Raw genomic sequence first — 24,585 nt, 5'->3', positions numbered from 1 at the left:
GTCACTCTGTACGGGCATGCCTGTCACTCACTTCCAGCTTGATCGATCAAGCATGTGTGGTAGCTAGTAGTACTTGCCATATATGGTCTGTGTGACTCGCTGACTCTGATCTATGGCCGCACATAGCTATGGTGTGGTCGGCAAATCAATGCATAGCAAGCGATGGATGAACGATCACTTGGCCAGGACCCAGGAGTTATCCGTCCCGCTTTCTAAATTTTGCGCGTGAACACATCTTTTTTTTTTTTGAGGATGCGCGTGAACACATCTGTACGTACGTGTCGGTTACTAGGGCTATGCCTTGCACCCACTCGATCGATCGGGAGTTTGTCGACTTGCTTGCGTCCACTCGATCGATCGAGAGTTTGTCGACTTACGTACGTGTCGATTACAAGAGCTCCCGATCGGTGCTCCGTCGGTCATGTCACGACCCACGATGGAGACCACTTACGACCTCGCACCACGACCAATTAATCACGGAAATACTCCATCTTGCCAATGCGATCAATCAAGCATACTATATCGATCGGTGGCGCCGCACGTAGGTGATCAAACGGTTTCCACGTTCTACCGGTGCTGCCCTGCCACTGAACTTCCTCTGCAGGTTTGGCATCGGCAGGTCGCGGTGACGCCATCACCCGACCACGCGCGCGTGTTGGTTGGTTAGCTGCGGCGCCGTGTGTCGCGAGATCATCGTACGTTGCTTCCGTTCACACATCCGGCCGTACGCACGCACAGAGTTAGCGGTCAATCGTATCCACTTGCTAACTAACGCGGCCGGGCTCTTGTGGGAGGCTCCGCTCATGTAAACAAAGTAGTAGTACTGCTAGTGGCGTAAAGTTTTGACTTGGGAGTTTGTTTACATAGTTTGATTGACTGACGCGCGCGCTGTGAGGGAGAACACTCGCGGCCGTGCCTTGTGTTGACCTCGATCGATCGATCGGTTGGCTGACAAATTAAAAGATGTGTGCATGTGAATGAATGGGCCACTTCTCGTCTCGTCTCGCTAGTTAATTACCTGTAGAATGTCCTGACTACTACTTTGTTTCCACGAAACTATATATAGCTAGTAGTGCTGGTAGTCTGGTAGACGCGCTACAAGTAGATCGATCGATGTAGTGTTTGTTGTCAATTTTTAGTACTCCAAGACTAGGAGTACATGTCATTTTTTTTTGGAGTCAGGCGAGGTAAACATGCAGGAGCATAGGCGATTTTATTTTTATTTTTTTGCATGGTGAGCATAGTCGAATTAACATCTGGGCAATACACAGTACAGTATGTACGTCTTGGTCAACCCGCGGCGCAGAAGTTCTTCCATGGGCAAGCAAAGAAGAGACTAGAGCTTTCCTTTGAACATACCAAATCGATCGGGAGATCAAAAGTTGCATGACCAGAAAAGGCAAATCTTTTATTGCGCTGGACCTAACTTTCGACGGTCCCTGTAGAAAGTAGAACATTAGAACTAGCTAGGTCACGTACTTACTCTGCTAGAAGGCAACACAGCTTTCTCGATTCTCTCCCGGTAGAGAAAGACCAACTGAAACACATATTCCGACGTTGACAAGTCTAGCCGGATAAAGCTACCGTACACGAGCTTTATTTTACATGCTAAGTAATCATAGTAGATGGGTTTTGTTTATCCAGCTTCATGGAAATTGATCGACATTCGGGGAGCAAAAGCTCCATATGTTGAATCAAATACTAGTCCAGAAGCAAAACCTGACCAAGAGAAAGCAGATGGGTACCTTTTCTTGGGAGTCAATGGACGCCCGGTTCCCCCTGGGAAGTTTACGTACGTCACGCGCGCGTATTGCATATTGGCACGTCGTCGCCCCATGCTTCGGAATTGTAACCAAGCATCCTGGGTTCTATACCCGATTCAACACTAGAGCATGCAGCCGATCCTGGATACATAACTATATAAAGTGTGCAGTTTTGGATCTTTATTGGTAATCAGTCTTTCACTTCTGCCTCTCCACTCTCATGCCTTTCTTGGTCGGACCAACCCAACCGGCGATTTCCGACAAGTCTTTCTGCTTAGAGCAAGAAGCGGAACCAAAATAAAGCTTTCTTTATTTTCATTTATGGATAACCAATCCATTTTCCAATATAGTTGGGAGATTTTACCCAAGAAATGGGTACATAAAATGAAAAGATCGGAACATGGGAATAGATCTTATACCAATACTGACTACCCATTTCCATTGTTGTGCTATCTAAAATGGCATACCTATACAAGGGTTCACGTTTCGATCGATATTTGCGGAGTGGATCATCCCTCTCGAAAACGAAGATTTGAAGTTGTCCATAATTTACTGAGTACTTGGTATAACTCACGCATTCGTGTACAAACAAGTGCAGACGAAGTAACACGAATATCTCCGGTAGTCAGTCTATTTCCATCAGCCGGCCGGTGGGAGCGAGAAGTATGGGATATGTCTGGTGTTTTTTCCATCAATCATCCGGATTTACACCGTATATCAACAGATTATGGTTTCGAGGGTCATCCATTACGAAAAGACTTTCCTCTGAGTGGATATGTGGAAGTATGCCATGATGATCCAGAGAAACGTGTGGTTTCTGAACCCATTGAGATGACCCAAGAATTTCGCTATTTCGATTTTGCTAGTCCTTGGGAACAGCGTAGCGATGGATAATTCCGAATCTACATAGGTCTAGTCCAGGGGACAAATCAATAGGAAATGCTATTTGCTTCTTAAGAAGAAGAATTTTTTTTGAAATGAAAGAGTTTCCACGGGCGTCGGATATCATTTCTTCAAATAAGGAAGAAGTGTTATCGAAGGATTTCCTTCCATTCTTCGTAGTATGGAAGAAGTAAAGAAAAAGTGCTGCGTCTCGATCTATACGAAAGGGCACTGGTTTTTTCTTTCGGTTTCATTGATAGCAGAAGAGTACGCTAGCTAGCGGAGCCTGAAAACGCTTGCTTGCGCCCCACCCCTACGGAAACTATTGCCTATGCTTGCTGCTCGCTCAGTGTTAGTAGAAGGGAAGAAAAGATGGTCACTCCTTTTAGGAACATGGCGAGCCTTACTTACGACTATTGCACTTCACTCGCTGCTCGTTCATTCACTTGCTCATGAACTCGCTGCTTCGCCAGAAACGACTAGTCGCCTCCTTTCCTCCGCCAAAAGATGCTTAGCCTGAAGCGACGAAGGAGGGGAGCTGGGGAAGGCCGACGATGGCAATGAGGGGGAAGCTGTCGTAGAAGCTTTGCCCCTTGCTTTACATAAATTGTTATGAACTTACTAAATGACCTCATTTATTCTCCCGAAACGCTAGCAAATCTAACAGTTCCATCTGCTCTTCTTAACTTAAGAACGAAGTTCGCCATCCTTCTTATTCAGGAACCCTTTGTTTGAGGAGGGCGTATCCCCGGGAAGGGGAGAGTGGCCGAGCGGTCAAAAGCGACAGACTGTAAATCTGTTGAAGGTTTTCTACGTAGGTTCGAATCCTGCCTCTCCCACTTGTTGTAGACTTAAGAGAAGAGAAAGTAGGCGGAAGCCTAGGAGGGCCAACCGAGCGAAGCTCTTTTTTTTTGCCGTGTCGTGAAGTGCAATTTTCTCGTATGCGTTTTAGAGAGGTTGTCGAAAAAAGACGATCTATAGAGATTCCCCATCTATATCCAATCGAGAATAGAAGCGAGTCACTTCCGGCGTCGGCTTGTAGTCTCTGCAGTCGGCACACGCACCCGCCCGCCATCATGCCTCCTTGGTTCGGGACGAAGCCAAGCGAGACATACGATAGACGAAGGAAGTACCCACCCAGCAGGAGGGCTAAAACCTGTAGTTTCGAAGTTGCAAACTCCAGCTTCGAAGCTGGAGTGCTTTAGCCCTTTTTTAAGCAAGAATCACCATCTTGAGCGCCTTGCGCGCTCAAGAACAAGCAAGGGATGAGCGCTTTGTTGCTAAAGCGGATACGTTTTCTTGCTGGGGAAGGCTAGTTTGATCGAGGATTGGAGAGGAGGGAGAGGTGGAATAAAAAGCTAGGGATGGATTTTGGAGTCTTTGTGCGAGCCGTATGCGGTGAGAGTCGCACGTACGGTAAGGAGGGGGGTTCCGTCTATACGTGTAGTGTGGTGGTTGGGCCTACCCACCCTATTAGTTCCATGATCTATGGGTCTACTGGAGCTACCCACTTCGATCAATTAGCCAAGATTTTGACCGGATACGAAATCACAGGTGCTCGATCTAGTGGTATTTTTATGGGGATTCTTTTTATCGCTGTAGGATTCCTATTCAAGATTACTGCAGTTCCTTTTCGGGCGGCTGTAGGACGGACGGCCCCCTATAGGTAGTAGGGTAGGGTGGGTGGTACCGCTCAGATAGAGGCCAATCCTCCTAACTGCGCGCGGGCCGGGGTTAGAGCGCGTGAAACTCATCACTACCTCGTAAGGGCGTTGAGACCATAGCATGTTACACAAAAGCGCCGCTTTCTCAGGAGTGTTGTCACACAGCTGCCCGACTAGAAGAGCTACTCGCTCTCTAGTGTTGTCACACAAGATAAGCACGCCGCCCGCCTGCTGGCCGGGCGAATCGAAGTTATCTTCCGGTCAACTGTCCACCCAGTCAAGTGCAAAAAACACAGTGGAATCACGCAACGCACGCTGCTGGTGTGCTTCCTGCCCACGAGGAAAGAAGAGCGACAAGGTTCAGATTTGACTGTTTGCAGCATGGGAGCTGATTACCCAAAAAATCCCTGGGAAAAAAGAAAAGATATCTCGGTAACGAAAACCATAGGAGGCTGTATTGGCGAGATCCAGGGGTTCACAGCAGCCCAAAAGAAAAACCGCCTGGAAGTCCGAGAACCTTTAGTACCGTACCGAACCAGCAGCCTTCGCGCCAAGCGACGACCGCCCTTGTCCCTTTCCTTTTTCTATTCAGCCTACTTCTTAGCTTTGTTCCGTCAGTCTAAGGCAAAGCTTAAGTGGTTTGCCTACCTTACCCACTTGATGAAAGGGAACGAACTTCGTTTCCTTGGCAGCTTTATGGATGGATTCAGTCAGAAAAAACACCTTCCTTTCGAAAAAAGTGACGCTTTGCGTCTTCGCTTCCGAGGGTTAGGGTATAGGCCGTTTCGAGCAAGCTTTCGCTTTTTCTCTCGGCTTTCTACAACTTTCGCTTTAGCTTCAAAGGCGACCCAATGACCTTTCCAGAATTGGAAGTATTCGTCGCCCTACCCTAAGAAAGAAGTCACTATAAAACTGCTTGCCCTCCAGAAGTACCAAAGGTGCGCGGAGCCCGGTGAAAATGAATATGTTTGTTACTGAAAGAAGCCTGCCTATTGACTAATATTCGTCTTTAGACGCGGGAGGAAGAAAGAAAGTCGAAGAGCGTCTTCTCCTTTGTCCTTTTTTCAATGCAACACAAGAAAGCACCCTCTTTTTGTAATCCCTGCAGCTTCCCAGAGGCTTGCTTTTTTTTATTGAACGCATGGCGTAGCTAGGACCCCTCCAATCATGTTTGAGCCTATGTTCACCCTGAAGGAAATATGCCCTAGAGGCTAATAAAGTTATTATTTATTTCCTTATATCATGATAAATGTTTATTATTCATGCTAGAATTGTATTAACCGGAAACATAATACATGTGTGAATACATAGACAAACAGAGTGTCACTAGTATGCCTCTACTTGACTAGCTCGTTAATCAAAGATGGTTATGTTTCCTAACTGTAGACATGAGTTGTCATTTGATTAACGGGATCACATCATTAGGAGAATGATGTGATTGAATTGACCCATTCCGTTAGCTTAGCACTTGATCGTTTAGTATGTTGCTATTGCTTTCTTTATGACTTATATGCTATTGCTTTCTTTATGACTTATACATGTTCCTATGACTATGAGATTATGCAACTCCCGTTTACTGGAGGAACACTTTGTATGCTACCAAACGTCACAACGTAACTGGGTGATTATAAAGGTGCTCTACAGGTGTCTCCGAAGGTACTTGTTGGGTTGGCGTATTTCGAGATTAGGATTTGTCACTCCGATTGTCGGAGAGGTATCTCTGGGCCCACTCGGTAATGCACATCACTATAATCCTTGCAAGCATTGCAACTAATGAGTTAGTTGCGGGATGTTGTATTACGGAACGAGTAAAGAGACTTGCCGGTAACGAGATTGAACTAGGTATTGAGATACCGACGATCGAATCTCGGGCAAGTAACATACCGATGACAAACGGAACAACGTATGTTGTTATGCGGTTTGACCGATAAAGATCTTCGTAGAATATGTGGGAGCCAATATGAGCATCCAGGTTCCGCTATTGGTTATTGACCGGAGACGTGTCTCGGTCATGTCTACATAGTTCTCGAACCCGTAGGGTCCGCACGCTTAAAGTTCGATGACGGTTATATTATGAGTTTATGTGTTTTGATGTAACGAAGGTAGTTCTTAGTCCCGGATGTGATCACGGACATGACAAGGAGTCTCGAAATAGTCGAGACATGAAGATTGATATATTGGACGACTATATTCAGACACCGGAATTGTTCCGGGGGTTATCGGATATATACTGGAGTACCGAGGGGTTACCGGAACCCTCCGCGGAGGTTATTGGGCCTCATGGGCCCAAGTGGTGGAAGAGGAGAGGCGGCCAAGGGGCAGCCGCGCGCCCCTCCCCCCAAGTCCGAATTGGACAAGGAGGGGGGTGGCGCCCCCCCTTTCCTTTCCCCCTCTCTCTCCTTCCCTCTCCTCTCCTACTCCAACATGGAAGGGGGGAGTCCTACTCCCGGTGGGAGTAGGACTCCTCATGGGGCGCGCCAAGGGTGGCCAGCCCCCTCCCCCTCCTCCACTCCTTTATATACGGGGAGGGAGGCACCCCCTAGAGACACAACAATTGATCCCTTGGATCTCTTAGCCGTGTGCGGTGCCCCCCTCCACCATAATCCACCTCGGTCATATCATAGCGGTGCTTAGGTGAAGCCCTGCGTCGGTAGAACATCATCATCGTCACCACGCCGTCGTGCTAACGGAACTCTCCCTCAAAGCTCGGCTAGAATGGAGTTCGAGGGACGTCATCGACTTGAACGTGTGCTGAACTCGGAGGTGCCATGCGTTCGGTACTTGATCGGTCGGATCATGAAGATATATGACTACATCAACCGCGTTGTGCTAACGCTTCCGCTTTCGGTCTACGAGGGTACGTGGACACACTCTCCCCTCTCGTTGCTATGTATCACCATGATCTTGCGTGTGCGTAGGAATTTTTTTGAAATTACTACGTTCCCCAACACACCCGGGGCCAAAAAAGGAGAATTCCGGAATGCCTGCCGACGTTTAGATAAGGTGCATATCCCTTACCACTAAAGGAAAGGCTCGACGAAGGGGGGATATTAGCTGGGTAAGGAAAACGCTTTCGGAGATTGAGATGTTGATTTGTTTTTCATCGAAAAGGAAGAAGGCCGAGGGGATAGCAGCCTTCCTTCGGGCTTTGCCTGCCGACGTTCTAATAAAGAATTCCGGCTCGGCCCGGGAAAGCGCTGGCAACAACATAAAGAAAGGGGTCCATGTAGCTGCTGCGCCCGCCCACTGAGCAGCAGGTTCGACATCTACTACAAAAGAGAGAATCCACTTCAGATAACCACGTCTCTGCTAGGCAGCGTGTGGAATGGCCGAGAGCGGACCAAATAGATATATAATCCAAGCCGAGAGTGGAGTTATGTGAACAGCCGTCTGATGGAAAACAACTTTCACGTTCGGTTCAGAGAGCACTTTTTTCATTGAGAATAAGTCCTTCCCTTTTGCGTGAATTCCCCAACGGCGAATTAACAACTTGTGGGGCCCTATCTATTCAATCTCTCGAGCCCCAAGAAAATCCCCCTCCCCCTCGGACTCAATCTCTCTTTTGACTCTATATATGTGGGCACCTAATATCTATGAGGGTTCACCCACCCCGGTGACAGCATTCCTTTCTATTGCGCCTAAAATCTCTATTTCTGCAAATATGTCACGTGTTTCTATTGTTGCTTCCTATGGGGGTACATTACAACAAATCTTCTTTTTCTGCAGCATTGCTTCTATGATCTTAGGAGCACTGGCCGCCATGGCCCAAACGAAAGTCAAAAGACCTCTAGCTCATAGTTCGATTGGACATGTAGGTTATATTCGTACTGGTTTCTCATGTGGAACCATAGAAGGAATTCAATCACTAGTAATTGGTATATTATTTATGCATCAATGACGATAGATGCATTCGCCATAGTTCCAGCATTACGGCAAACCCATGTCAAATATATAGCGGATTTGGGCGCTCTAGCCAAAACGAATCCTATTTCGGCTATGACCTTCTCCATTACAATGTTCTCATACGCAGGAATACCCTCGTTAGCCGGCTTTTGTAGCAAATTCTATTTGTTCTTCGCCGCTTTGGGTTGTGGGGCTTACTTCCTAGCCCCAGTGGGAGTAGTGACTAGCGTTATAGGTCGTTGGGCGGCCGGAAGGTTGCCATGAGTAAGGTTGGGAGACCGAAGGCAGTTTTCCGTGCACCGGACACGTAGCTTACCGAATCAGTTGCAACACAGATGGGAATGCATGCTACGAAAGACAGGGTCGAGTCTGATACATCAACTGTCGACTCCATATCCTTGTACGAGTCAACAATCACTACACGAGATGAACCTGGGTTTGGTGAATGGAAGTTGTCCTTAGGTGTAATAGTACTCCCAGTTACTGTGCGCGATCATATACTAAGGTGCTCCCCGTCGGTTGTTGGAACGACGCGAGCCGGGCCGGGCCTCGATTCCTTTCAAAAAGATGAAGGGACAGATGTGACTAATTCCCCATCTCATTTGGGGCGGAAAACGAATCGACATCTCGATGTGATACAACCCTTTCCATTTTCGTTGGGAAAGAACGGCGAAGTCCATCCGAACCCTCCAATGAAGAAATAAGAGGAGATCAAAGCGCCAATGGCGCGCGAAGCGCATGCGGAAGGGGCACGGAGAAATAAAGAAGTGTGGGGAGCCCACTTCGTTCTCTCGCTCTCCTCGCGGCGCTCCTTGCTCGTGGAGCGGCATACCGAAAAAGACGCTCAGATGTGGATTCGAACCACTGAAGGATTTCAAGGGCAATGCCCCTTGCTCTTCCCACTGAAACAGAAAAAAAGGATTTGCAGTCCAGCAAGAAAATGGATGCGCGAACGTGCAACGGCTTTCGCGCTAGTTGCCCAATCCGTTGCTTGTTTTGCTCTAACCAGCTGAGCTACCAGAACCACTTGCCTAAAGTCTCTTTTCTTCATCTATGAGCATCCTACCTGCAGTGGAGGAGCTTGCTCAAGAACCGAGAGCCGGCCAGGGACTGGACGGCCCTCGTTCGGGAAGGTCTTCTTCGCTGTAGACGCCACCAAGAACAAGAAAGGGGCACTCCGCTCCTAGTCACTAAGCAGCTATTCTGTCTAACGGCGGACTCCATCAATCTGAGGTTCTTTCTCTCATGTAATTTCGCCCGCCCGTTCTACTTCCGTGCCGGAGGAAATGGGATTCGAACCCATGATACAATCTTCTTGTATGTCGATTTAGCAAACCAATGCCTTAAGCCACTCAGCCATACCTCCAAGTTGTTGATCGGAATTGGATGTGCCGGGTTGGTTGCCCGAAGATCCACTGCGTAAGCCGTAGCGCGCGTACTCTTCTTTACTGAGCGAGAAAGACTCTATCCAGATCTATGGATCTCCCCAGCGTCCAAGCGAGACCCCATCCAAACCAAATCCGCCACTCGTTGGGCGAGGCCTTGCTTTCTATGAACACCTCACCACTGAATGAGAAACTTAGCCTCCGACCCGACCAAGAGAGAAGACAGGGTCAAGCCGACGCCGCCCTTCCTCACCTGCCTGAATGGAATGAATATCTCCTTCGTCTAGTCGAGAAGGGAAAAATCCCGGCGGGGAACAGGACCGTGACTCTTCTAAACCATTACATGACGGAGAAGTCCATTCTCGTCATGATCGATCCACGTCCTTCCATAGTGCCCGGAGAACATGCTTCTAGAAGATTCTATAGTGATCCACTGGAATCGGCCTCGGGTGACGCCTCCCTAGTCGTCGAAAGATTTCATCCCTCGCTCGGTCGTTAAGGTGGGGTGAAAACTGCAATTAATGCTCTATCTCTGTCATAGAATATGGGATACTCACTTTCAATGGCCTCACATCCCCAGAGCCTCAGACTGGCCTGCCCTTCAATTCGGGGTTATAACGGGTCCGGTATCAGCAACACCAGCCAATCGTGTTGGTACGGTGGGTTCCCCATACCCACTATTCGGAAAAAAGCTTCCCATAGCAGCTCAAACCTCCGATCGGGAAATGGGAGTTCTAACCGGTCCTAACCCCAATTCCAAACAAATTGATTGGATCGAGGTTCGTGCAGGGAGAGAATAGAAACTAATAACGATGGAGCAAGAAAACGGATGCAGTAACGCGCAACGGCTTTCGCGCTAGTTGCTCAATCCTTTGCTTGTTTGGTTCGAGGTTGAGCTCACCCGCCGCCCTACGTCAGTAGTCTTCCTAACTTCTATTCCCTTTTTTTTGCTCTAAGGTAAGGTCCTTCAAGAACAGCATTGCAGTCGCAACGGGACTCTGGGTGAATATTGTCCGCCCGTATGAGCCGGGCTGTGAATATTTATAGGTCGGGGTCTTTACTGAAAAACCACAATACTACACTACAACAATTTGAAGAAATCCGCAAGTGACTCTAATTTGAATTCACTAGTCGTGTTGAGTTTTTTTATTTCAATACAAAAAATCTGCCAATCTCGATATTCCCCAAGAAATCTATTTTGTATGGTTCTTATTTCATTGAAAACGTTTCCATGAGACTTTCTTACATTAAAGAAGTCCATGACTTGTTCTAGGTGATATGAGGTTGAATAGGCTTTAGAAAAAAATGCAAAGAAGGGTACATGAGGGTGGAATAAAAATAAAAAAGATGACCCCTTCTTTCTTCCTGAGCATTACCGATAAATATTCATTCTTTATACGTTAGGTTGGGTTTCAGATGTATATCATTTATTATATGAAACCAAAAAGAAGAAATGACAAGAAAGTTGTATATAGATGGAGGAATAAATTATGATGTGGAAAACAAGGCAGGGGTTCAAATCCTGTCATCCCTACCTATTACTTCTCCTATGGAAAGTAATGAGGGATCAATTGAGATCGATTCAAATTGGACAAAATTCAGAGTTTCATTTTTCTATATGCATGCGGTACAAAAATCATCCTTTTCTTTACTGCTTTATCTCCCGGAAAGCGCTCTTAGTTCAGTTCGGTAGAATGTGTGTCTCCAAAACCCAATGTCGTAGGTTCAAATCCTACAGAGCGTGATTCTGTTCTTGTTATGTCGAATCCAAAAAAAAAAGAACTTATATAAATATAAGAAAATGAGACAGTAATGAGGTCCATATCGTCATCATAATAAAAAGAAAGATCTGCAAGCATTCTTTATGGGAGTCGGGGCTTTTTGATTTGAAGTTGCTGGAAAAGGACCTCTGTGATCGGTTGATCATTAGTCGTTTTTTAAGGTAAGTAGGCAGGGGTGTCTTGATCGAAACCGAACTTCAATTCCACCCAGCTCAGATTCTATGCAGCAGTCGGGAAGACCTGTTTATACTTTTATTGAGAATTCCATTTCTTCCTGCCGCACCCCAATTCTTTCCCAGCAGTTGAAAATTGATATGAGATCTTGAACCCAGGGCCACCAGCTTTCCCCCAAAAAGGGGAGATCCGCTGCTTACTGCTCACGGAAACATCCGACCTTATGGTCAAGTCGTCCGCCTATCTTTTTGATTTCATTCGTTTTCCGATCGCATAAAAAGTCATGAGATCAAAAAAGAAATGTGAGAATGTAGTTACAGATGTAAAAAAGTCAATATCTCGTTCTCTTGGTCCATAGATGGGGCGTCCTATCCGATCCCCGTATGTAGCCAGCCACACTCTACTCGCAGGTAAAATATTGGCGTAGACAACAGAGAATGTGCTAGGTAGGAAACCGAAGGAACTCTTACTATACGAGAATTTGCAATTCAATATGACAACCGATCAGAAGGGATTGGACGATCCAAATGCGTTGCCCTCCTTCGCAATACCGGAACTATCTGACCGAGCTCCATCAACACAGAAAGCGGAAGGGACAGTAGATACGGATAGACTGGATCCGGAAAGGGATTTCAGCCAGTCCTTGCCTATTGCTGGGCTGGTTGTTTTGTCACGGTCCGATTAGTAGAAGGTGAGTGAGTAAGACGAGGCCCCCGAAGCGTAATGTAGAGCTATACTGCTCTTGTTTTTCCTTCCGCCCTGCTTAGGAGAACTTTGTCTAGAACCCACTTTAGCTAGCTTTCAAGGATACCATTACAGATGAGTGAAGCGAGTATACCATTTCCGGAGCTCCCGAAGTAGCGCGGTAGCGGAAGCCCTTTCTAGTTCAAGCAGTTCCAATTCCTATTCTGCTTCACCGCTTACACCACACTCTATTGGTTCGCCTTGTGGTGCCTTTCGATCAAGGTCTACTTTGGTTGATCCACTTTCTTCTATAGCGCGTTACCCGCATCGAAGTTAGCCAGGTTCCTACCGCTTCTTGATATTATGGATTTTGCAATCCCTGAACGCCAGTGCTTCTTCAACCAACGGATACTATTTAACATAAATAATAAGTAGAAATGGACAAACGAGTGTGGCTACACAGAGTGAGGAAAAAACATGGTGGTACCAGCATTGCGTATCACTCACTATGCTTTATGTAATATGGCTTAAGCAATGGTAAAATGGGAGTCCTGAGCAAAGCACATCTGATCGATATGAATGAAAGATACATCCGTATTTTCTTCTCCTTCGAAGGTTAGGTATCCGCTCGTTAGTTCAGCGCCGCACAAATACTGACCTTAAAAGGGGCGACTCCCGCCTGTGCTTAAGTTGTTTCAAGCTTGTAAAGACTCGCGATCGGAAGATTGACCTGGTTTTCTTTCAGCTGAAACTCTACCTAATGGTTCAGATTCCCCGGGTCCATGGGTCCATGGCCGCTTAGCTTAGACAGCCTTGTTAGAGACATGAATGCGGGGTTCGGTTTCCAATTGATTTGTATTCACCGGGACCTCCCCTTATTGGATTTTCTCCACTTTTCTAGTTGCTGTGGAAAGAATGTTGAGCAAATGAGTTTAAGGGGTGGTTTTCTGTTTACTTTTTTTTCAGCCTACGTCGTCTCCTTCCAGAACCTCACAATCATTAGTGTCTGAAGTTTCATGATGAATATTGGTTTCACATTTTATTGCTTACGTGAGGAAATATCAATTTGGAACTCGAATTTGTATTTGAGTTATGATGAGGAGTGAGGTAGATTCGCATTATTGAAGAAAGCGAAGAAAAAGGATGCTGCTATGGCTTGCTTGTGGCTCTTTCTTCTATTGGCTAGTCTTAGGCATGATAGTTTCAATTTCTTTTGGAAAGCAAGTGCGGCTCAGTCATAAGTGTTAGTAATAGCATGAAGTAAGTTGTCGGTAGCCGGCATTAGGTAAAAGGAAAAGTTTCTCAAAAGCATCCAGAAATATCATAGAATGGTGATCGAGATCACCTTCACGGGAATCATCCTTTGCAAATTGGGGGAAGGGAACCAATCAAGTCACCAAGAAGTTCCCGAAACTTGGTTTAGTATTAAGGTTCTTCTCTTCCAGCATTTAGTATTCAAGTTCTTCTCTTCCAGCCCCCCGGCCCCTCTTTGATAAGGAAAGTTTTAATTTCTCAAATAAAAAATGACAAATATGGTTCGATGGCTCTTCTCCACTAGCAGGTTTACTGCTTTCTATTTGCACTTTTGTATTAAGTTTCCTTATATATACGATTTTTTATTATTTTCTATTTGTCTATTTTTATTTATAGTACGTTTTATTTCGATTATTCTTCTCCCAATCTGCAATCTTTTCGGAGCCTCCTTCATTATTACTCTTCCTCCAGAGATTCAGGATCCCCAAGCTCTAGCTCATTTAGCAGGGCTAAACTTCTATCTGAGCCTTTACGAGCAGGATCCTGGATGGGTTACGTTCATTCAGAACGAGCTTAATCACAATACCCCTCTGGAGGACATACCTGGACGGCTTAAGCTCTTCCCAATGGAAGAAAAGTTGTCTAGTATGCGACAAGATGTCATTCAGGAATTTGTGGCGCTTTATCAAAGAATAGGGCCTTATCTACTGATCGAGCCCTACTTGGTCGATGAAGCGCTTCGTTCCTATCTGGACCATATTCACGCAACTGATTCTTTCACTATTCTCCAAGCGTCTTATCAAGATCTGCGGGAGAATGAGGGAGGATCTGTTTTCTTTAGAGATGCTGTTTCCCACAACCGGGATCTCCTTGAGGCGGAAAGCTCCGCAAGGAGGTGCCTGGAAGTGGAACAGAGGATCCGATGGGAAGAAATCCCCAAGAGCAAGGCAAGTCTCGAAAGAGCTGAGCATGAGCATGCTCTCGACTTGTTTAAGTCGGAGGATCTTAGAAGGGAATTAGAAAAGAAAAGAGCGGGGTAGCTCAGTAATTCTGATTCTTTTCTCTTCCAGCCCCCGGGCGGGCCCCTCTTTCTTTTCTCTTCCAGCCCCCTGGCCCCTCTTTGATAAGGAAAGTTTTCATTTCTCAAATAAAAAATGACAAATATGGTTCGATGGCTGTTCTCTACTAACCACAAGGATATTGGGACTCTCTATTTCAGGTATCTAGCTCGTCCCTCTAGCGCTCGTAAAAGAAATCCTTCTTGTCCGAGAAGGCAACAACCATTTCATTTATTTAACCCGGATTGCATTATTTAATTGATTTACTACGTCGTGTACTACGTATTGGTTCGCGAATGCGTTGCTTGAAGGAAGGAAGCAACTTTAGAGGAGGGATGCCGTCAAAGGGGTATGCCGGATTTTTTATATGCTAAAGATACCGGTTCAATATGTCATTTCTGAAATCGAGGACCACACCGCTGGGAGGACAACTCAAGCACCAAAGACAAAGGTATCACTCGTAAAAGTGATTTTCATCGTAGTACTCGCTCTTGCGTTAGGTAAAATCCAGCGTTAGGTAGGATAGGCGGGTATTCTAGGGATATGCTCATCCGCTGCCTGCGTAAGGTTCATATCTGTCCAAGGACAATGGTATAAGGTTCGCATCTTCCCAAAGCCGAAGAACTTCTTTGAACTACAGCCAAGGCAAATCTCTAGTATTGGTATCGGGGGCCGGTGTCTAGGGATAGGAGCCGTCAAAAGGAAAGGCGAGAAGCCCTGGCTTTGATGACATCCCGACCTGTAGAAAAAGGATCAAGCAGAAGGAAGATCTGCTAAAGATTTTGATGCCTCGGTCCTTGCAAAACAGAGTCCTAAAAAAGGAAGTGGGTTGGGCTCTTATCTTAAGTGGGATGTTCGGCCATTGGTTTCAGCACTGACCGTAAGTCTGAATCTGATGAAACTTAAGTGCCTTTTACTTTGGTTCGTGAGATGACCGTCCCATTAGCCAGCCTCATCCACAGCTTCGCTAGATTTCTTTGATCTCGTGCATTTGCAACGCGGTGCTCGTAATCTCCCCAAGAGGTTGCTATGGCTTGGAGGCTCATCAGGTCTAACGGACTTTCGTCCTTCTTCTCCTATAGGCGGCTTCGCTATCGCTCCTGACTTAGTATGGAAACCGGTATAAAAGACAAGTGCTCACCCTCAACTCCAAGGAATGGGAGTGAAATTCATTCCATTCCGTATAAGTAAGTTGATATGATAGGCTTTTCGGCACATCCTATGGAAGGCTCTCACCTAGCAGGCCTCTTTAACCCAGTGCTGGTACATTCTACAGTGGGAACCACCAGCCCCAATTGCTTATCCATTCAGTATTGGGTGCCATACTAGGAGTTATTATCATATAGTGAAGCGAGAAAACGACATATGCGACCGGTTTTGCTTTTAAGAAGAGTGTCATCCCAGTGTTGAAGTAAACCACGAATCAAAGCCTAGGCTAGCCTACCAGTAAAGAGCTTCCTTCTAGGAAAGGTTTCATGAGATGTTGATGTGCTACCTTCTAGCCTACACCAATGTCTTAAGTTTCCCTCAATGAACCAGACCTCGAGAATTCGTTCATCCCTTCGCTCCAAGGATTGGTCGAGTACTTGGCCACATGCATCAGTAGGCCTGTTGCCGGGATGTCCCATTAAAAAGGCAGGTCCCATATTTGAAATAAAAAAATAAGATCAGATAGCGCTCAAGAGGTTTTTCTCCATACGAGAAATCCTTCACTCGCAGGGAATTCAAATAAATGTGTTGAAGATCATCAAAGAAAGGAAAAAGACTGAATTCGATCCATCTCCTCCCTTTTTTTAAACCAAGAGCTACTCCTCCCTTTTCTTTTTTATGTAATTTCAATACGATTTCGTTTGTGTTCATGTTTTCAATTTAGAACCCCACGGAAGTGAATAGAAAAAAAAGAAAAATACCCCTGTGATACGCCTTCCTTTACCTATTTCTTGATTGATTGATGTTCAATGGAGGGAAACTTGCCATTCCTTCTTTCCTTTGAAATTGTACATTTTTTGATTCTGAACTAATTATATCCTTTTTGTTCCCATCGAGCTTTCTTGCCTAGTGACTAAGGATTTTCACACTTGTTGTGTCTATAAAAGATTTTCTCATAAAACACTAACAGAAGTGTTAGAGGGATTCACTTTCGATAAGAATCCAAAAGCAAGTTCCCTATACTACCTTCTTTCCCTCCTCTGTTTCTGTCTTTAAGTGGCAGTGCATCCGGCAGGAATCGAACCTACTTTTTGACCCATTTTGCCTTTCTAGGTTGGTGGGCGCTTTCACCATTCAGCCATGGATGCTTTAGCGAGTGAACTAGGTTTTTATTTGAGAGTGAACTAGGTTTTTAGTGGTATTCCTTCTCGAGCTTCTATTTCTTCCATTAAGGGAGATTTGGGAAAAGATGGAATAGGAAGACGTGTTTCCAGAACGAACAAGATACAGGTAGAGAAAGGGGAAGTTAGCAAAGTTAGACAAGATTGGAATGGGCATCGGAACATGTATTGATGTACCAGATCGGCTAATGCTCCCAGGTTGATGCGATGTATTCCACCAGTTGACTGGAGACTTTATTATTGGTATATCGATCGGTCCAGCACGGATTGAAATAGGAGCCGGTTCGACAGGAAGCTTTTGAAAACGTAGTGCACCCAGGTAAATAAGGAACAAGATGAATACAAAAGTTAAACGAGCATCCCACACCCGAAAGATACCCCACATAGGCCTTCCTCGAAACCCCCCAGTCACTAACGTAAACAAAGTAGAAAAAGCACCAATTTCTGTACCGGTTCCGGAAGAGCGAAGAAAAAGGGGATGTTTTGTTAATGGGAACAAGGAACTATTTATAGTTGTCGCGATATAAATAACTATACTCATCCGAGCCGTAGGAACATGTACATACGAAATACGAGAATTTCCACCTTGTTGAAGATCTGGTGGTGCTACCCGAAGACTTAAATGAATAGCCATCGCTGTTAAGAACAACCGATGCCTTATGTGTATTGGATCCGCTCTTCTGTTAGCATGAACACATGAATGAGATTCTATTCCTCTTCCTTATTCTTCCTAAATAGAACCCCCCAACCTAGGTGCGGAAGTAAAATAAATCCTTGTTTGTACATCGCTGAACTTACATACCCGGGCCCGGCTCAACATTCTTTTAAAACAATTGAATAACGGCTTTTCCATGACTTGGCCATTCAATCTTGTGAACTAATTGAGACCGAAATTGGATAAAGAGATACAAAAGGAGAGGAATACCCAATCGATGAAAGAAGATGAAACCCTTCTGTTTCTATAGAGGTACGGGAAACGGTTGGGGGCAATAAAGTAGGTGAAGTGGTTGGATTTTACGAGCTGTTCCAACCACTGTTGGATGTGATTCCAAGAGCCGAACGAGAATGAATACCACACAGAAGAGTCAAGACCGGGCTCCCTAATTGAATGTTTAACCGATCCATTCCGGATCGATCGAATTGGTACGGAAGTTGTAACATGGGAAAAGCACAGAAAACACGACTTATTTGAATAACCCGGTGATCTACCAATTGTAGAAGTAGGATTTTTGGCAAGCAATAAGCACTTAAATAATACAATTCGAGTGTACCAGATTCTTTATCATTTCGAGGAAAAGGTTCGGGAGGAAAGGGAAACAACAGAGGGATCCGAATCGAACATAAATGGGAATGACAAGAAAAATCTTTTTCAAAACCTATCATTAAGGGCGTGACGACGATATACGAGAGGAATAAACAAAACTCATGATTGGTGTGGAGGGGAAGATCTGCTTATGAAATTTTTCAAGAAAGAGCCGTCTCATTTCCTTACTTCTGCATTCTTTCGAATTCATTCACTTCGACGGCTGGCGCTACGCTAGCTTTGCATGATTAGCTCCGACAGAACAGGTACTACATTTCCTTAGTTGGATCCGCTCTTTCTCTCTCGTGCAGTTGTTGCTTCCGGCTATTTATACAGTCATCAATCAGCATTGATCTGGGTAGTTAGTCAGTCTCTCTCTTTTTGCCCGTCCTTCTCTATCTATGAAATTCCTAATTCAGGGAGTTCGCTTTCCAATATCTAAATGTTCATGCAAAGCAACACACAAAATGCAAGAACTTACACACAGAAGTCACACGGTATGCTGATCGTTCTGAAATGATAAAAAGTATGGGATTTCATAGGAGATTCATACATAGAGATCTAAACTCATGGAAGGGCCCGGCCAGCAAACGAGATCTCTTACATCCAAAGGACCATGCAAATCAAAGATGAACCATTCACCGAGCCAAGTATGTGGAAGACAAGACACGGCTAGATAAGTCAAATAGAAGATATTGCTTTTACACGAGCAACTCTTTTCTTCATGTGGGTACAGCCCACTTTTCCTTTGATGAAATGCGAACACAAACTTCAGGCATCCAAGAAAGAAGTCAAGATCAAAATCGAAGCATTGTCATTGGGTTGAAGATCAATTCATATCGACAAGACTTTCCATTCATCTTTTTGTTGATATTTGGATTCCGTTTTCAAATAAAGTCATCTTGTAGTTAGAAATCACCTTTAGAATCATCAGCCTCTGTCCCTACACTGACTCGCTTATCCGGGATCGATCCTCACTACGGTCCTTTATTTCGAAACGAGGATAGGTCTCTCGCGGAACGAGGTGTAGATTGAGAAGAAAGATGAGCGTATGGTCCATACTCACTCGGGTTCAAACTTATTTTGCAGGGAGAAATGGGTACATGCCTGTAGATCTTCTTCTCACAGCGAGCACTTGATTACGGAGCCTGATTCTATATATTATTTATGGATTATTATAGAATCTATCTTTTTCTGCAAATCATACTGGGAATCCTATTACCAATACCTAAACGTTTTCTTTGTCGAAACAGAAAGGAGGGAAATTGGATAACCGACGACACGAGTTTCCCGTTCAACGTTCCGCTTCGCTCCACTGTTAGATAGGCAATTCAATAGTTACCGACGAAAGGAGTTCCCCTTCTCTTGGCCAATTGACGTTCTGCTTCAATAAGTCATGACCTTCACTCTCCTCAAGTGAGGAGGGCATATTGTTTGACCAACAAAAGCCTCACTAGTTCCTTCTTCCCGTTCACTAATCCCGTAGCCTGATACATGTTATTTAGTTTGTGTCTCCTTGTTCTTGGGAAGAACCGAAGGTTCATTCGCGGCACTCGTAGACATAGTTGTATTTCAGGCCCTCTTCTTTCCCTAAAAAGCTAATAAATCAAAACAAGAGAAAAGTAGAAGCGAAAGCTCGAGTCGAAGAGTGGAGGTCGCTCGGTAACTCGAGTCGATCAGTCCCATTCATTCTTGCCCGAAACAAGTGGGCTATTCATTCCGGTGCCACCTTTGTTCAATCGAGTCCATGTTCTCTATTTCCCAAAACCCATTCGTTCACCGACCCGTGGACCAGAGGTTTAAAGCTTAAAATTGAGCTTTCTAGCTTTCCTTAGTACAATCTTTTGCTGAGAGCAACCCCGGGTTCGTTCCTAAGACTACACTCACAGCTTTCTCTGTTCATGTCCCGGCATAGGAGATCTAGTGGTAGGATAGGGGATAGAGCTTTAGGGCTGCAATAAACCTCATATGCGCGTGGCTCATCATAAGACCTTACCTTGATGTCCTACCCAAAGACTTCAAAGGTAGTCACAGAACAACCTTTCCGAGTTCTAACTTCCAAACCTATAACTTGCTTTTCTTGCCTGCTTCCTATCTGACCTATCAATCAAAGAAATGTTCTAGTTCCGCGATACGAGCTTGACTGTCGCTCTGAGACAGTAGATTTCTTGGTTGGGGGTCCCTTTATCAAAGGCTCCCTTCCCTACTGATCATACAACAAATGAAGGTGGTTAGAAATATGGCACATCGATCTTCTGTACACCCTGTTCGTGCTGCAGAACAAAGAAAATCCGCCTTCCTTGGAAAAAAATCCTGACTCCGAAGTATCAAAGGAGATTTGGGTGGCCCCTTCTGAACAGCCCTTCATTCTGCGACTCGAGTAGGCTAGGATTCGTGTCTCAGCCGGAAGGGGTCGTAGGACTGACTCAGACAAAGCGTTAGAAGTACGATCTCCGAATCTATAAGCTTTGGCCTGCCTTCTTCCCTTAGCTAATCTCTTAGGTAATAAGAAAGTGGTGTTAATTGTCACACTAAGGAGCTGACCAGTGACATTTCTGTCTCAATTGAAGTCAACCTTACTATACTCGCTTGTAGGAGATCATCGCTCAGAAGGGCGTTCTTTCGCTAGAAAAACAAGAGTTTGAAGATCACCCAACCCACGAAAAGGTCCGAACTCTCGATCTAGCCCCACTTCCTATAGCAATTTATCGACATGTTGTTTCGAATGTCCTTGAAAAGGCCTACACACATACCCTGCCACTCGATGTGTAGTGGGTTTGTTCAGTAGAGATGGGTAGAGCGCACAAGAATTGGAAGGAAAGTTTCACCCTTCTTAAAAGAGAAAAGGTCTGTATTGAACTATGATTTGAATTCCTTTCTTATTAGTTTCCAAGTGCAAAATGTTCATTGCCTTGATCAGAGCCTTTAAGCCTTTTAGAAGCGAGCATTTCCGCAGCTTCTATTTTTCCTAAAGCTAATGAACTGAATGGAAGAGAAAAACTTGGAATAAATAATAAAGAAGGAACCAACAAGAAAATAAAGAATTGTTCCAACCTCGGCTCGGGGTCTGTCTGGAAATGGAAAATAGTTCTCTCTCTCATCTGGTCTCGCCACAGTGATAAGAAAAACAAGTGAATAATTGGAATAGAACGCAATCGTCAACAAAAATCGGGTAGGATGTATTATAAAAGAAAGCCTTGCCTCACTCGCAAGTGAGGACCTCACCCCTCCTTCCTCATTTATTGAGAATGGAAAAAGACAATGTTCATTGCTTCCTCAAAACAAGAGTTCCACGGGCGGCTGCTCCTGAACGAGCTGCTCATGCTCAAACTGGTCAACATAAAGTGGAAAGTGTAGTAGAGCACACCAAATGAAAGAAACTATTACTCAAAAAGCGAATCACATCTCGATCCACAAACTGCCAAAAGCCTTTGTTATTCCATTCCCAGTGGAACGTCAACCTGTTTAACAACAATTTTCTAAGAAACTTGCTGAATTCTAAATGAAACAACCTTATTTTCAAGTGACAGGCAATATCCATTTCAACCAATTATTAAAGATAAAAGGGCTAACTGCACAACTAATTGAATTCCTTTTTGAGGTTGAGTTCATCTTGAAACCGCATTTGCTTCCTAATTAAACTGAGAAAAAAATAAGAATATTAAAAGAAAGACTCCACAGAACATGAATGAATTTAGGTACATCACATCAGGCAGATATGTGCCGGTATCATACCTATTTCAAGATTCTGGCTAAGCCCTTCTTGTTGCCACGTATCCAGTTTCTTCTATGGTTTCTGGAATTGCTCAAGTTCCTGCTCAACGCTTCTTGTCTAGCTCCAGTCTAGCACTTGTACCAGTCGCATACCAGATCACGGCTTTTCTCCAATTCTACTCTCCAATTATGCAATCCTCTCCAAAATTGGGGCTTTTCTTCACTTCAACACTTCCCCTCGCAGTGGATTCCACTAGGTTCTTAACTTCTTCCCAATTCTTAAACTGAAACCTGCGATGTCTAATCCAACTCGGCACTTAACCAGCTTGTCAGCATTGTAAGTTAGCCTCAACATTTCCCCTAGAAATACAAAAATAATGTAAATCTACTTTCATTTATTTATTAGGGATGATACTTTCTTTTTCTTTTTCTATTTTCTAGAATAAGTATGCTCTGGAGTAAAAGGATTCGAACCTTTGCATGCCGGTACCAAAAACCGATGCCTTACCACTTGGCTATACTCCAAACGGGGGGAAGGCTCGATGAAAACGAGCTGGGATATAGATTTTTCAGAAGGAAGAGTTAGTTACCCTCGGTCTTCCTTCTTTCCTGGGAATCAAGGAGGTACTAGCGGGACAGTCCTTTATTTCCCCCTTTAGACCAACCACAACAAGCTCGCTCCTTAGGTTAGCTCTCTGCTCTACCTATTTGTTTGCAATGCCTTGCTTATCAAAATAGGCCTTTCTGTAACCTGACCTTACGCTGAAAAACTGCACTTGTTGGCTCTGCGTCCACTGAAACTTATGAAAAAGAAATGTTATTCTATCGATATCTTCAAGAGTTCCCTAACCCCCTGACTGAGAGTGCTATGATGGGCTATTGAAGTTCGTCCCTGCGGCACGGTGGGGCAGTGCAAATCCTTTCATTAATGAAGTTCCGCCCTGACACTCCCGTTATTGGCTTCCTTCCCTGGGAACCGCTCGGGCGAAGGCAGAGCATGGAATGATCGTAGGGGCATCCTTCCTAGGTGGAAAAGACGTGTGTGACTAAAACCAGGAGGAGAAATCCATTTTCAAATGGCGACAGAAAGAAAGGAATCACGAAATAGAAGAAAAAGTGCACTGTGATGGCAAATGTGGAGAATAGCCATCCATCTTTCATCAATGAAATTGTTCCGTATGGGTAGCAAATACACATATCAGAAGAGACAACCCAAAAGCACTTGCTTCAAAGAAGCAACAGTTACCAAGAAATTCCTGTTTCAAGTCAGTATATCTCGATAGAACCAATTCCAATCCAGGTAGTGTGAACAGAGGATGTGGAAGTTCTGTTTCCTTGCCTTGTCAAGCATTTCATCTGACACTCTATCTATACTATAGCTAGATCAATTCCTATTCTTTCTTCCAGGCGACTTTACTCCAAAGAATTTTTCCTTCTTATCTTGACTCGATCTCACGAAATTGGATTGATTGGCACACCGCGCATCTGGCATTCGCTTCTCCTATCTATCTCTTCCAACTAAGCTGATCACTGGAAAATATGAAATCCTGCAAGCAATCATTCCAGAGCCAACTACAAAGATATCTGGTCTTCCACTCTGTTCATTGGAGGAAAGACAAGAAAGTAAACAATTCTTCAAAGGAATTGGCTCTACCGGAACAGAGGAATTGGCTCGCTCCGACGAAAGCTTATGGATTCAGCAATTTGCTATAAGAAAGAAGCAAGGTTGTCCGATGAAACTAGAGTTTTAAGTAAGCAAGAGATTGATTGCGTGGTAGCAAAGAAAGGAAACTACCAAGCGGGGGATTGTTTGCATATTATATACTTATTAACTTCCTGTCAGTAAAGTACTAGTTTTTTAGTTAGTAGTGTGCAATACTGTTTAAGAAATGCATGCAATCTGAGACTTTAGAAAACGCATACTTGAGTCAAACTACACTAGAATAGTTAGTGAAAAACTACACTGAATTATAAAGGTCTTTTCCTTGAAAGAATAGGTTTTTTGCATCAAGAGGCTGTGAGGAAATAAGTAACATAGTTAATGAGGAGGGGGTATGCATCTTATCATCTTCTATTCGAGAATAATAAACGACCGAGAAAGGCTGCACATGAATCTTACTCTAGAAATGCCTGTGGAATGTCCATCATCGAGAAGAAGTCGACTCGCTGAAGCATAAAAGAGAAGGAAGAAGAGATCTTATTAGTTTATTTAACCCTTTGGCCAGCCCTTAGCATCTCAAGAATGCGCTCTTCTCAAGCGAATCCAAATAGGTGTTGGTTTGTCGACTAAGCAGCCGCCTTAGGAGCATGTCGTTAGTATCACACTTGTTATTCGCAAAATCTACCTTCCAAACGATTTTGAGAGGATCGAGCAAGATAAGGAGATAGTCAATCTCTGTTTGAACCCGGTTGCTTTCCGCGCAGAGATGTTTTCTCGTGTCTGTCTTCCGGGTCATCTATAGAGGCTTCTGTTTGGATATAAAAACGGACGTATAGGTAGCTTTTAAGGTGATGTATCGTCTGCGGTTCTTCCCGCTGTACATCAGTCGTTCACTAAATCGATGAGGAAGGTGAAAGTAGGGCCACCGACTGGGAAGCAAGCATGAAGGAAGAACTCTGGACTTTAGTTTCAAGCTGAACTATTTACTTCTTCTTAAACAATTTATTGCTTTCCATTCCACTGCTTCTGC

General features: G+C 44.6%; 2 protein-coding genes, 2 non-coding genes and 1 pseudogene across 4 annotated transcripts; all 5 read left to right on the top strand.

Annotated features, from left to right (window-relative positions):
* Nucleotides 1-1,954: 1,954 nt before the first annotated feature.
* On the top strand, nt 1,955-2,672 carry LOC123145741 (NADH dehydrogenase [ubiquinone] iron-sulfur protein 3-like). Its single transcript, XM_044565223.1, has one exon. The coding sequence runs from the start codon at nt 2,085-2,087 to the stop codon at nt 2,655-2,657; it is 573 nt and encodes a 190-aa protein (XP_044421158.1). The 5' UTR covers nt 1,955-2,084; the 3' UTR covers nt 2,658-2,672.
* A 729-nt stretch (nt 2,673-3,401) lies between these two features.
* Nucleotides 3,402-3,484, top strand: TRNAY-GUA (transfer RNA tyrosine (anticodon GUA)). Its single transcript has one exon. It is a non-coding gene; the product is annotated as a tRNA-Tyr (tRNA).
* A 4,399-nt stretch (nt 3,485-7,883) lies between these two features.
* LOC123145740 (NADH-ubiquinone oxidoreductase chain 2-like) lies at nt 7,884-8,538 on the top strand (annotated as a pseudogene).
* Nucleotides 8,539-11,267: 2,729 nt separating this feature from the next.
* Nucleotides 11,268-11,341, top strand: TRNAW-CCA (transfer RNA tryptophan (anticodon CCA)). Its single transcript has one exon. It is a non-coding gene; the product is annotated as a tRNA-Trp (tRNA).
* Nucleotides 11,342-13,238: 1,897 nt separating this feature from the next.
* LOC123141908 (uncharacterized) lies at nt 13,239-14,530 on the top strand. Its single transcript, XM_044560974.1, has one exon. The coding sequence runs from the start codon at nt 13,760-13,762 to the stop codon at nt 14,528-14,530; it is 771 nt and encodes a 256-aa protein (XP_044416909.1). The 5' UTR covers nt 13,239-13,759.
* The last annotated feature ends 10,055 nt before the right edge of the window (nt 14,531-24,585 follow it).

The sequence above is a fragment of the Triticum aestivum genome, chromosome 6D, assembly GCF_018294505.1.
Source record: "Triticum aestivum cultivar Chinese Spring chromosome 6D, IWGSC CS RefSeq v2.1, whole genome shotgun sequence".
Classification (NCBI taxonomy): domain Eukaryota; kingdom Viridiplantae; phylum Streptophyta; class Magnoliopsida; order Poales; family Poaceae; genus Triticum; species Triticum aestivum.
This window is presented reverse-complemented; position numbering and strand designations above follow the sequence as displayed.